We start from the raw sequence: 11,378 nt of genomic DNA on the forward strand, positions 1-11,378 counted from the left end.
ACCCTGAACATTGTCCCGCCCCTTTGTGTGATCTGTCCTCTGATTGGTTGATAATCTTATTCCCGCTTGCGTGATCAGGAAGTGTTTGGACCCACACCTGCTCTGCTGATGGCGTGTTTGCTGCCTGTGTGTCGTCGACTTTCCGTTTCTTTCTGGGTTCTTGCGGTTTAGTCTCGGAAATGTCCGCGCTCAGAACCGGTTTTAAGCTGCTGCTGTTCGCTACAGCCGCTGTCCTGGTCGTCTTACTCCTGAGACACTGGATGGCCACGAAGCAGTACGTTTTCAACAGGGAGGACATCGCGAAACTGGCTAAACAGTACGCAGGTGGGTCCGGTTCTGTGACGAGGTGCGTCCTCATGTGGGTCGGGGCCAAAGTGGACTTTGCTATAATCCAACTGAAAGACAGTAACTGTTTGTGTTCTCAGGACAGGACCATGAACAGGCCTTCTCCAAGGTGGTGGTGGAGCTCAGGAAGAGGTGATTCTGGGCTCAGCAGCCAGTCCGAACCGCTAACTTTGCTCTTTTTAGGTCATGCAATCAAACGTTTGAGAGATTCTGCACGAACATGGTTGGTTTTTACAGTGATCCTCCGTGAATGTTGTGGATGAATGATGGTGATGATGAAGCAGTAAAGCAGGACTGGTGGACACTGGTTCTTCTGTTGCCCTAACTGCCCTCACCTGCCCAGGTACCCGGGCCACATCCTGCCAGACGAGGAGCTGCAGTGGGTGTTTGTGAACGCCGGCGGCTGGATGGGCTCCATGTGTCTCCTCCACGCGTCGCTCACCGAGTACCTGCTGCTCTTTGGTACCGCTGTTGACACAGGAGGTCACTCAGGTGAGTGTTGGCGGCTGGAGCTGGAACAGCCGCACAACCCCAGGCAGGTTCCAGGAGAGCATTTTATAATAACAGTGAGCTGAAAATACACTCTGACAGGGGAGCAGCACTGGGGGGCGGATCTGAGGCTGTCGTCGGGGGTTTTCTAGTGGTTTTAAGTCTTAAAGTTGCCTGTTAATGCTGCCATGTTTGACATTCATAACAGTCCTGGATCAGTTTAATGGACAATTCCCTTCATGTGAGTGGACATCCCCTCTTGGAGCTTGTCTCTTTGGGCTTTTTTAATGAGTCGATAGAGAAGTGTGATGGTCTCCGTCTTTGCTGCGTCAGGTCGTTACTGGGCTGAGATCTCCGACACCGTCATATCTGGAACCTTCAGACAGTGGAAGGAGGGCACCACCAAGAGCGACATATTCTACCCTGGTAAGGGTTCCATCCGTCACAGCTGAGTGAAGCACGCCGTGTCTCCGGGTGAAGTCTCATTCTCCTTGTTCAGGCGACACGATCGTGCACGCTGTTGGCGAGGCCACATCAGTCCAGTGGAGCGCTGGGACGTGGATGGTGGAGTACGGCCGAGGGTTTATCCCGTCCACGCTGGGCTTCGCTCTGGCAGACACTCTGTTCAGCACGCAGGATTTCCTCACCATGTTCTACACCGTCCGGGTCTACGCCAGGAGTCTGCTGCTGGAGGCCGGCACGCTGCTGGCCGAGGCCGGCGTTCTCTGAGGCCTCCGGGCTGAGACTGGAACCCACGCCCCTGTGGAGAGGGGGCGCGTCTCCTGGGCAGGTTTATTCAAAAGTGGAGTGTTTTAAAAGAAATGTAGTAGTAAATGGCGAGGCGTTGAATTGTTTAATTAAGCTCTTGACACTAAAGGCTGAGTTTGACTTTGTGAGTCGTCCTACTCGAACCTGAACTGAAGACCCGCCTGGAGAAGGTTCCTGGCTGTTCCATCCAAACATCAAGACCTCAGAGGATCAGTTCCATCCTCACTGCTCACAGTCCTAACGTCATCCAACGCCTCTTCAGTGGCTCTTTCAGACTCTGCTCACACCTCAAAGGTGTCTTTCAACTGATCACCACATTTTGGTTAATCTGTTGGTGAAATGGGTTGAATTCTTTTTCTTGAGCCCAACCAGCATTTTAAGGTAGAACCCGATGATTGACACTAAGTACAACACTCACTTTCCTTGGTGATCAGGAAAATGATCAGATGCTCTTGAATCCATCAAACCTTCAATATTCACAATCGACCTGTGAGAAGTTGGTTCTGTATTTGTAAAAGTCAAACTGTGGAGATACACACAAATAAAACAAGGAAAACTTTGAATGGCTCATTCATTCGGATCTAAACGTGCATTTTATATTTGTGTTGCACTTGTTTGAACACACACAATTGGCTTCCTCCCCCTTAAAAACAAAAAATGTCGATTTAAAGCAAAACGTCTCATCTTGAAAGCGATTTCTTGGCGGGCCCAGTACGTCACTGTCGCTACGGCAGCCCGGAGGGGACAAACGGGACGAGAAACAGGCGAAACTCGCAGGAAAGTGACGGTTGTCGTTTATTTCACCAAATGGAATTTTCCTATCAAAGTATGAAAGTTGCGCACCAAGTTAGAGAGGCGGTGAGAGGTTCTTTGATTTAAAATATTAAATGGCGTGATAGTTGTTGTCGCTGATAATGTTTAACGAGCAAACATGCGGAAAACTGTAACTTTAGCGATGTCGGAGGCTAAGCTAACCTTTGCGGCTAACATCGATAATATACGTCAATGTAGCACACATGCATGTGTTTGCGAGCCTATTTTACACGTGTTTCAGGACGAGATTTGGCTCATTTTCACAAGCGAGCCTCGTTTCGAGCTACAATTAGCGAGCGTCTCCTGTTGCCTAGATACGCGCTGGCCTTTCTTGATTTGGCAGCTTGTCGCCCTCTAGCGGAACATTGTGGAGGTGCTGGACTGTTTCATACACAGTCAAAAGGGTCTTTAGTGCACAACCCTTGAACTCACTTCACAATCTGTTGATTTCCGACGTCTGTAATGTCTTATTGAACTTCATTTCTGAGCAAAGCGCAGCTGCCGTGTTTTCGGTGACAGCTCTTTGCTGCTGTTTTCTAGGATGAGATGAAGGCTGAGATGAGGAAGAAGAGTCTCCTCGTCCTCATTTACGAGCACCTGCTGGGTCAAGGGTCAGTATGAAAGCACCTGATCACACAGGACTTTAAGATGTTGATGTTTAAGATGTTGATCTGAATGACTGAGGAGAACACTGACAGAGGACAGCTCAGGTTGGACGACGCCTGTGGGTCTTGACGTTCCACAGCTAAATCGGTTTGTTCCCTCAGGCTGTCGGCCTTTATTGTTGCCATCTCTGTGTCTTCAGCTACGTTGCCACGGCAGCAGCCTTGGACCGGGAGACGAGAGGTGAAGTGAGGAAGTTTGAGGTGTGTGACAACGTGGACCTGGAGATGATGCTGCTGGAGTTTGAGAGTTATCACTACATCAAGTTCCACAAGTTTCCCAAAGTCGTCCGTAAAGTGACAGCAGGTATCAAAACACTCGGCAGCTCCACGTGCTGCAGCCTGGAGACCGGAGGTGAGGTTGGACACAGCTGATGAGTGTTTGGTCTGCAGGTGACAGCAGGACAGCAGGTGTTCCCCAGAAGAGGTGAGGGTTCTTCTCTCCTGCTGACCTTCACACGTCACCATGTTTTCAGAGAAACTCTTTTTCTCTCAGTCCAACCTCACAACGTCCTCCTGTCTAATGTCAGAACGCTGTTGGATCATGTGACTTCTGTCCCGCAGGGGTCCGAAATCAGCTGACAGACGCCTCCCCACCATCAGCTGCCACCAGAGACGCCAGTCTGGAACCAGGACCAGAACCAGGACCACCGACTCCCCCACACCTGTACACACACACACACACACACACTATGGTCCAGACAAATCTGTTGTCATGACGATGGGCTCTTGTCTTCCAGGAGGAGAGTTCCTCTGCTCATCCCGACTCTTCAGACTTTGGACTCAACATTTCCTCCATCACAGGTGCAGCTGCGGATCAGCTGCCAACAGGAAATTTCCACGTAATTCCCACTTTTACACGTTTTAACCAGAACAATCGGGATGAGATGATTCAACCATTGGAACTGTTGTTAAAGCTGCTTCAGGGCCCGAGGACGGAGGGAAAAGGCAGAACCTTCGGAGGAAGAGCTGGCAGCTCTGATCACACGGTACCAACAGACACACATCTGAACACACGATGCCTCTGAGAAACAAACATGCAGCAACGATTTGTGACGAGACACGAAGCTGCCAAAGAGATGAGAAAAGCATCCTGATGCTGGTTAAAGCTCTTGTGATGTGTTTAAGGAACGACTGCTGAAACCTCTGAGTGGCTTCTGTGGAACCAGCAGTGAGATGAGTGAACTGGCTGCAGTCATCAGCAGGGTAACACACACACACGCGCACACACACACACACACACACACACACACACACACACACACACACACACTCTGAAGTCGAAGCAGACGCAGGAGCTGCGAGTGTCCACCAGGGGGCAGCAGAGCTCCTTATGTCTGACCTCTGTTCGCTTCCGTTTCCTGTGTGAAATGTTTGATTTTAAAGGACACTTTTCAACATAAGCACGAGTCCATCAGCGTGTCACCCCCCCCCAACAGGACATCTACATGGATGACCTGAGCGTGCAGTGGGACAACATCATCGGCCTGGAAGAGGCCAAGAAATTAGTCAAAGAGGCGGTCGTCTACCCCATTAAGGTGCGTTGCTGCCTGGACCTGCTGCCATTTCAGCTTCGATTGTGAAAGCGTCTCCTCTAAAGAGGCAGAGCAGGAGGTGCGATCAGTCCGGTTCCCTGACAGGAAGTCGATATGTAGCATAACGTGACCCAGAGACGGACAGAAGACACAGCCTTCGCCCTCTGCACCGAGCTACAGGTGACAGACACACACGCTCACGTGCGTGGAACGTGCTCGCTCTGGTGACACCACAGCAGGTCGTCTGCGTCCTCCTGACATTTCCAGTGTGAGATGAGGACGGATGTGGCTGCCCCCCAGCTCCGTCTCCATTATTATTCATTGTGAGGGGAATAAGGTCAATGTGCAGATTTGACTGCCCTCAAATTCAGAGTAATTTGTGATCTTTGCAGCGTGTGAGGCTGCTGTGCACACGCGTGTTCTCCGTGTCTGATCTGCATCTCCTCTGACAGTATCCACAGCTGTTCACAGGAATCGTGTCCCCCTGGAAGGCTCTGCTGCTCTATGGCCCCCCAGGTGAGACTCTGTCCTTCAGAGAAGCTCAGCAGCTTGTTGTGAACGTCGGTGATCTTCAGAGTTCAACGGCAGCTTCCCGGCCGGTGCTGCAGCTCTGCTGGTTGCACCGACCTCAGCCGCTCGTGTCTGCAGCAGCTTTATTGCAACCTTCAGCGTGTCCTTCTGTCTCCCCGGCGCCACCGTCCAACAGGAACAGGGAAGACGCTGCTGGCCAAGGCCGTGGCTGCAGAGTGCAGAACCACCTTCTTCAACATCTCAGCCTCCAGCATCACCAGCAAGTGGAGAGGAGACTCTGAGAAACTGGTCCGGGTGGGTGTCGCCCCCTCACCCTCACCCTCACCTGGGCCCGGGCCTTCACGCGGAGCCTCAACCCGACCCGTTGTGTGTGTGCAGGTTCTGTTTGAGCTGGCCCGGTACCACGCTCCGTCCACCATCTTCCTGGATGAGCTGGAGTCTCTGATGGGCCACAGAGGGAGCGGTGGGGGGTGAGCTCATGTCTGAAGCGTGACCTTTGCCCCAGGGGCAGATGTGTTGCTGAAACTGTTGAGGGCTGTTGCTATGACGACCGTTTGAGGGGACAACAAACCTTCTGATGTTTCAGAGAACATGAGGGGAGTCGCAGGATGAAGGCGGAGCTGCTGGTTCAGATGGACGGACTGAAGAGTTCAGAGCAGCTGGTGTTTGTGCTGGCTGCCTCCAACCTGCCCTGGTAACACACACATGCACGCACACGCACACACACACGCACCTGGGGCAATTACTGACATGAATGAACATCAAATGATAAATAAATACATCTAAATAGATCCCACACTTGTCACTGAGACCAGGTGGTGACATAAATCTGATGTTCCGCCTGTGAGCTGCTGTCAGCTGGATAGATCAGCGGTTCAGACGAGTGACGTTGGTTTGGGAGAGCAGGGTTCAAATCCCGGTCTGGTCCTTCCAGCCTTGACACAATGCTACGGCAAGGGGGAGCCAGGACGCCTGGTTTTCACCCCCCCATGACTATTACTGACGGACGGACAGACGGCGACTGACTGAGGAAGCTTCTCCTGAGCTGAGCAACGTGTCAGAGATGCTGGAGAAGAGACCTGAGACCATTGTTGTTGGCAGGTGTCTTTAATTACAGCTGATAGATTCTTTTATACATCAAACACACTTGATCGATCGATCGATCATTCATTCATTCATTCATTCATGTAACGACCATGATGATCAGGGAGCTGGACCAGGCCGTGCTGAGGAGGCTGGAGAAGAGGATCCTGGTGGGGCTCCCGTCCTGGAGCGCTCGCTGCACCATGATCTCTCACTGGCTGCCTCCACGGAGCTCCACAGGGGGGCTGGAGCTCCAAACCCAGCTGGACTATGAGGCCCTGGCAGAGGTCCAGCTTCACTCATTCATCACTTTATTAGACTTTTAACTCATCTCAACAATGTTTTTTTTAAAGACTTTATTTAATGACTATTAAATGTTGTTGTCAAGGAGACGGAGGGCTACTCTGGCTCTGACATCAGGCTGGTCTGTAAGGAGGCCGCCATGAGGTCCGTCCGCAAGATCTTTGACGCCCTGGAGTCACATGACGAAGGTCTGCCCGCGTCCTCGCCGTCCTGTCCCCTCTGTCCATCCGTCGCTCACGTTCTGTCCCCCCCAGGAGGCGTCGACGTGGCAACCGTCCAGCTGGAGTCCGTGACAACTGCCGACTTCCTGGAAGTGATGTCGCGCAGCAAACCTTCGTGCAGAAACCTGAAGGACAAATATGCGTGGTGGGAGAGTCGGTACCAGTCGGCAGCGTCGTCGTAACGCTCGCAGCTCTGCAGCCGTCTTCAGTAACGGGCTTCGCTCATTATTAAACCTCGTTAAACTCATCAACTTACCTGGCTCACTCTACCAACAGCAGGTTCTTCAGGATGTGTTCAACAGCTTCAGGGAAGCTGGGGCAGGTCAGGTGGGGCGGGGGGGCGATTTTAGCCTCGTCTCCTTTCCTGTATTTACCTGAGAGCTCAAAGCAAACACGTGAAAGCTGCAGCGTTCCAGTCAAACAGGAAGGAGAAGACGGACAACTTTGGCTCCTTTTAAACTGACAGGAAATGACATCAGCTGCAGAGATGCTAACGTTCAGCTAACACATTCACACCACAAACAGCCGGCGATGGAGACGCGACGTCCGCCGCCTTCTTACCAGTTCTGACCAGAATTCCCAGCATTCCTGCATCCTGAGCCCCGCCCACATCGTCTCGGACATCCTGCAGCAACAAAGCAGACGGGAGAAGAGTGACCCCGAGGTGGTGGCGAGTAAAGCCGGAGGCTCCGGGTTCACGTGTCCTTACGTCTCCGATCATGACGGCTTCCCACGGGCTGCAGCCCAGGTCAGACAGAGCCTGCGTGAAGACGCCAGAAGCTTCGTGACTCGCGGAACTTTTCATCTTCACGGGTGGAAACTGGGCCTGACCTGTGTGAAGAAGGTCTTCTCTGGCTTCCCCACCACTGTGGCTCTGCAGTCGGCAGCGTACTCCAGGCCCGTCACAAAGGGCCCGGGACCCAGGGCCAACCCGTCCTTACGTCTGTAGTAGCGGCCCTTGTGGATGGCGATGAGAGGAGCGCCGTCCAGGATCAGTCTGGGATCAAACACAATTCAGGCTCGGAGCAGACGTCACCGGGCCCCACGAGCAGAACTGAGCCGAGTCAATGATCCGAGCAGGATCACTCCAGATCTAAATGAGGAACAAACAGTGGATCACCTGAAGGCCTCGTTGAGCGTCTGATAGTTGAAGTGATCCGGAGCGAGCCCCACCACCACGGCGTTTGGTTCTGACGTGTCCACGCCTTCACAGAGAAAAGCCGGCTGGTGAACAACACCTTCACGCTACGGATGGTTCAGTGGTTCCTGGAACCCACCGCTGAAGTCCTCCAGCGCGCTCTCCTCCAGCAGCAGCAGCGGCCGCTGCTGTTGCTGCTCCAGCAAACTCCTGGCAGCACTCAGTGAGCTGAAGATCTCTCGTTCCTGCGGCGTCACGTCAGATATCAGCCGAGGACTCGAGAGGGGAGCGCCGCGTGGCCACGTCCCGTCACGTGCACGTGAGCTGGTCGGTGGAACGTTTCAGTGTTGGAAGTTCTACCTGCACGTCGAAGTCCAGGCGCCGCAGACGCTCCACTAAGTCTCTCTTGCACTCTTTTGTCGTGTTGGTCACGAACTTGACGGCGACAGACGCCTGCCGTAACCTGGACCCAGGAGAAGAGGGAAGGATGTTAGAATGAGGTGAGCAACGCCGCCGTGGCAGCAGGAAGCTGAAGCGTTGCCACCTGCGGAGAGCCTCCTGCGCTCCAGGCACAGCCGTGTCTTCCACGTGAAGAGTTCCGCTCAGGTCGATGAGAACGGCCTTCAGAGCCCGTCTGCTCGCCATGATGGAGACCAGCTGACAGCAGGAGGTCTGCAGGAGCTGAGATGGGAAATGTTTGGTCAAAACCTAAAGTGCCTCAATAATAACGGTGGTTTCCCACAGGCTGATCTTTACGCTCAGATGGAAGCCGGCGCCCTCACGCTCTGGAAATGGAGCTTTACTCCGTCTGAACAGGCGTCTTCTGCCATCAGAGAGATCGACCATTCATAAATCACATCGGTAGAGTCAGGATCTCTCAGATTACTGCTCAAACCTGTATCAGAGCAAACTGAGCGGATTATTGAACAGTTCAGCCTCCAAAGGTCTGACTTGCTGCCTAGAATCCAGATTTGAGGATTGTTTGATTGCATTTGGACCGAGGTGATCCTCTATTATTTAGACATGTTTGGATTTGGTTCTGTTGTGTAGTTATCAATGTGAGCGTACAATTAATGCTTTTAATGCTCAACCAAAGTATCAAAGCGGCTTAAACACTCAGAGCCTCAGCTTAGCGAGCTCTGCAGGCGTTTGAGAGCAAATCAAGGCTGCAACACACTTGTTTCAAATATCAAATATAGCAGGTAAAACGATAGAGTTGAAACTCTTACTCGGCGGATGCTTATTGTCCCATTATATTGACCTTAAATATGTAGAATAATTCCGCACACAGAGGCTAACCGCTAATATCGTTTAGCATCTCTCTCCAGCTGCCGCTCGGTCCAACTGTTGTCCCGTTCGACTGGACTCGTCAGTAAACTTAAGAACTTTATTTCAACACTGACTTGTCTCAAAGTCGTAAGATGTTTCATGTATCTTGTGCTTTATAGACATCTTCTGTCCTCACCTGATCAAAACCCGAGCGGCGCTGACATTCACTTCCTGGTTCGGATTCTTCTTCGCCGTTTTTAAAAAGCCAGTAAATCGTTTGTTTTTGCAGTCGCTCTCTGCTGCCACCTACAGCCCAAATAAATAACTGGCCACAGATTTACTTGTTTTTTTTTTAAACCTTTTTGAAAAACATGTTTGAACATCACTCTCCCCTTTTTAATAACACTCTACTTTCTTCACGATTATTTGATTTCTCCGTCATGTTGTAATCAGATAAGAGGGTTACCCTCAACCACTTAATCACTCATTATAATAAAACATATGTGCTGCATCCTGAGCAGATGGATGGCATTAGTGGGTTTTCAGATAGATTTAATATGGAAAGTATTACCAGAACCATAATAACCTTCTGTTTGCACGATGCCAGACAAAACATAGACCAAATCCCCTTTTTTACAAGTTTTTCCTCTCCTGTTTTCAGCTGGTTTTGTTTTTTAATGATTATTTAGCCCACGAGAGTTAATCTGACACTCGAGTCCAGACAACATCTTCATGTGAAATCTTTTGAATCTCTTTCAGACAAATGGTTTTGATAAACTGGTGGATTTCTACTGTAAGGGGGCTCTTGTAAAATATATAAAATTAAAATTCATTGTCCATTGTCCTTGTTGAGGATTTTAAATTTTAAACCGGAGCATTTATCAAATACTTGGTTCAACACAAAAACAATACAGCATTTCTGCAGATTTACTGAGCTTTAAAACAAAACAACCAGTAAATGTATAGAAAATGAAGGCTTGTTAATATATTCTGGTCACTTTGACATGCAGAAACACGCCGATGGTCACGTTCCGTTGGACCTGTGATAGATAAATTCAGACTAATCAGAGATCACAGTGGCTTAAACAAATAAATCTCCCTGATAAACATATGCTTCTAATTCCAGCTGATGCCCCTTTCCTCCCATCTCTGGATAGAAACAACAGTAACGTTAATAAAAATGTTTGTGTGGATTAATATGCTGGATAATTCACAACATATGGGGATTATCTTCATAAACTGAGCAGCACCGCAGCGTTTCAGTTCACACTCAGCAGCTTCCGCTACACTCCGGCTTCTTCTGACATTTGCAGTATAAATATTTTAAACAAAATGTCAAACATTTCATTTCTGAATTGTGTAAATCTTTTTTTTTTTTTTTTAAAGGCAACACAACTTTAATAATTTATTTCAAGAAAGAACAGTCGGTATGTTGCTGTTTTCGTGGATCATATGTCCAAATCCATGCGTTCCCTCTGGAGTTCTGTGGTTTAAACTACATCCCAGTTCATGAGAAATAAACTATTCTGTGTAACATTTTCCATCTTTATCAAACCTAAAACGTTGGCTCATACTGTTCATCATCATCATCTCGGTGTCACGTGTTTAAAAAGAGTGAACAGTGGATCACCAACATTTTCATTTTGTTCTGTTTCTGCGGCGCTGACGAGCGGCTGACAGTCGTGAGCATCCGTGGGTTTATCATCCGTGGGTTCTGTTGCCATGACGATGGTTCTGCTCCTTGGTACATGTGGTCGTTGGCTTGATTTTACCGCCCTGTTGTCATCCAAACACCAACAGCAGGACGATAGAGGCCGAGTTCACAATTATCAATGGAACTAGAGGAAGAAAAAAGTAGTTTAAAATGGATTTTAGATCTAATAAGTTAATCAAATCAGATCAGACTAGATTTGAATGGAGCCGAACTTCAGAATCAGAGAACGTCAGCATCATTTCGACCTGCCGTCCTCCCAACTCAACTGCTCCAAGGGAACTTTGACTCTATTTCATGAATATCAGAAACTTCCCAACCTCTCATGACGGTCCGAACCGAGCGGATGAGATGGAGAATCTGGGCTTTGACTCCTGGATCATCTCCGAAGCCCCCGACTCCTTGATCCACCCCCCAACCGACTGCAGAACAACAGACAGACCAAACAGGAGAAAACGGGCCGTTTAGTCCCTTTAACACCCCCTTTATCGAGCTTCATGGTGCGGGAAA

General features: G+C 50.0%; 4 protein-coding genes across 10 annotated transcripts in view; 2 read left to right on the forward strand and 2 right to left on the reverse strand.

Annotated features, from left to right (window-relative positions):
- The first annotated feature begins 61 nt into the window (after positions 1 to 61).
- Positions 62 to 2,165, forward strand: sigmar1 (sigma non-opioid intracellular receptor 1). 2 transcript variants are annotated; one of them, XM_003976852.3, is made up of 5 exons: positions 62 to 324; positions 426 to 477; positions 689 to 837; positions 1,168 to 1,260; positions 1,334 to 2,161. In XM_003976852.3, the coding sequence occupies exons 1-5, from the start codon at positions 180 to 182 to the stop codon at positions 1,561 to 1,563; spliced, it is 669 nt and encodes a 222-aa protein (XP_003976901.2). In that variant the 5' UTR covers positions 62 to 179; the 3' UTR covers positions 1,564 to 2,161. The 2 variants fall into 2 exon arrangements, with proteins under 2 accessions (XP_003976901.2, XP_029693606.1); XM_029837746.1 differs by having other exon boundaries at positions 182 to 324; positions 426 to 568; positions 1,334 to 2,165.
- An 86-nt stretch (positions 2,166 to 2,251) lies between these two features.
- On the forward strand, positions 2,252 to 6,989 carry katnal2 (katanin p60 subunit A-like 2). 4 transcript variants are annotated; one of them, XM_029837719.1, is made up of 16 exons: positions 2,252 to 2,460; positions 2,956 to 3,026; positions 3,221 to 3,384; positions 3,471 to 3,504; positions 3,642 to 3,744; positions 3,818 to 3,919; positions 3,995 to 4,066; positions 4,206 to 4,283; positions 4,517 to 4,615; positions 5,065 to 5,128; positions 5,319 to 5,437; positions 5,522 to 5,613; positions 5,730 to 5,837; positions 6,351 to 6,513; positions 6,615 to 6,717; positions 6,784 to 6,989. In XM_029837719.1, the coding sequence occupies exons 1-16, from the start codon at positions 2,410 to 2,412 to the stop codon at positions 6,930 to 6,932; spliced, it is 1,572 nt and encodes a 523-aa protein (XP_029693579.1). In that variant the 5' UTR covers positions 2,252 to 2,409; the 3' UTR covers positions 6,933 to 6,989. The 4 variants fall into 4 exon arrangements, with proteins under 4 accessions (XP_029693579.1, XP_029693580.1, XP_029693576.1 ...); XM_029837720.1 differs by having other exon boundaries at positions 2,263 to 2,383; positions 6,615 to 6,989; XM_029837716.1 differs by having other exon boundaries at positions 2,337 to 2,460; positions 6,615 to 6,989.
- On the reverse strand, positions 6,568 to 9,452 carry LOC101074928 (haloacid dehalogenase-like hydrolase domain-containing protein 2). 3 transcript variants are annotated; one of them, XM_029837736.1, is made up of 11 exons: positions 9,354 to 9,421; positions 8,645 to 8,783; positions 8,433 to 8,569; positions 8,249 to 8,351; positions 8,028 to 8,133; positions 7,871 to 7,955; positions 7,582 to 7,747; positions 7,460 to 7,510; positions 7,312 to 7,375; positions 7,007 to 7,124; positions 6,568 to 6,875 (listed from the first exon to the last, which is right to left on the reverse strand). In XM_029837736.1, the coding sequence occupies exons 2-10, from the start codon at positions 8,732 to 8,734 to the stop codon at positions 7,012 to 7,014; spliced, it is 915 nt and encodes a 304-aa protein (XP_029693596.1). In that variant the 5' UTR covers positions 8,735 to 8,783; positions 9,354 to 9,421; the 3' UTR covers positions 6,568 to 6,875; positions 7,007 to 7,011. The 3 variants fall into 3 exon arrangements, with proteins under 3 accessions (XP_029693596.1, XP_029693597.1, XP_029693598.1); XM_029837737.1 differs by having other exon boundaries at positions 8,671 to 8,783; positions 9,354 to 9,420; XM_029837738.1 differs by lacking the exon at positions 8,645 to 8,783 and having other exon boundaries at positions 9,354 to 9,452.
- An 853-nt stretch (positions 9,453 to 10,305) lies between these two features.
- ier3ip1 (immediate early response 3 interacting protein 1) overlaps positions 10,306 to 11,378 on the reverse strand; it is a 1,359-nt gene continuing 286 nt past the window's right edge. The window contains exons 2-3 of the mRNA XM_029837750.1: positions 11,189 to 11,290; positions 10,306 to 10,995 (exon numbers count right to left, since the gene is read on the reverse strand). Coding sequence (XP_029693610.1) covers positions 10,940 to 10,995; positions 11,189 to 11,290 — 158 coding nt within the window. The 3' untranslated portion in view covers positions 10,306 to 10,939. The remainder of the gene's footprint in view (positions 10,996 to 11,188; positions 11,291 to 11,378) is intronic.

Source organism: Takifugu rubripes, chromosome 6 (genome assembly GCF_901000725.2).
Source record: "Takifugu rubripes chromosome 6, fTakRub1.2, whole genome shotgun sequence".
Taxonomy (NCBI): domain Eukaryota; kingdom Metazoa; phylum Chordata; class Actinopteri; order Tetraodontiformes; family Tetraodontidae; genus Takifugu; species Takifugu rubripes.

Coding starts and splice junctions, on each gene's coding strand:
- sigmar1 (XM_003976852.3), top strand. CDS start 180: ATGTCCGCGCTCAGAACCGGTTTTAAGCTGCTGCTGTTCGCTACAGCC. Junction 478..688: donor GTGGTGGAGCTCAGGAAGAG/GTGATTCTGGGC, acceptor TCACCTGCCCAG/GTACCCGGGCCACATCCTGC. Junction 1,261..1,333: donor GAGCGACATATTCTACCCTG/GTAAGGGTTCCA, acceptor CTCCTTGTTCAG/GCGACACGATCGTGCACGCT.
- katnal2 (XM_029837716.1), top strand. CDS start 2,410: ATGGAATTTTCCTATCAAAGTATGAAAGTTGCGCACCAAGTTAGAGAG. Junction 3,920..3,994: donor TGCCAACAGGAAATTTCCAC/GTAATTCCCACT, acceptor CTGTTGTTAAAG/CTGCTTCAGGGCCCGAGGAC. Junction 4,616..5,064: donor CGGTCGTCTACCCCATTAAG/GTGCGTTGCTGC, acceptor CTCCTCTGACAG/TATCCACAGCTGTTCACAGG.
- LOC101074928 (XM_029837736.1), bottom strand. CDS start 8,734: ATGGTCGATCTCTCTGATGGCAGAAGACGCCTGTTCAGACGGAGTAAA. Junction 8,134..8,248: donor GCCTGGACTTCGACGTGCAG/GTAGAACTTCCA, acceptor GTGACGCCGCAG/GAACGAGAGATCTTCAGCTC. Junction 7,376..7,459: donor AAGCCGTCATGATCGGAGAC/GTAAGGACACGT, acceptor TTGTTGCTGCAG/GATGTCCGAGACGATGTGGG.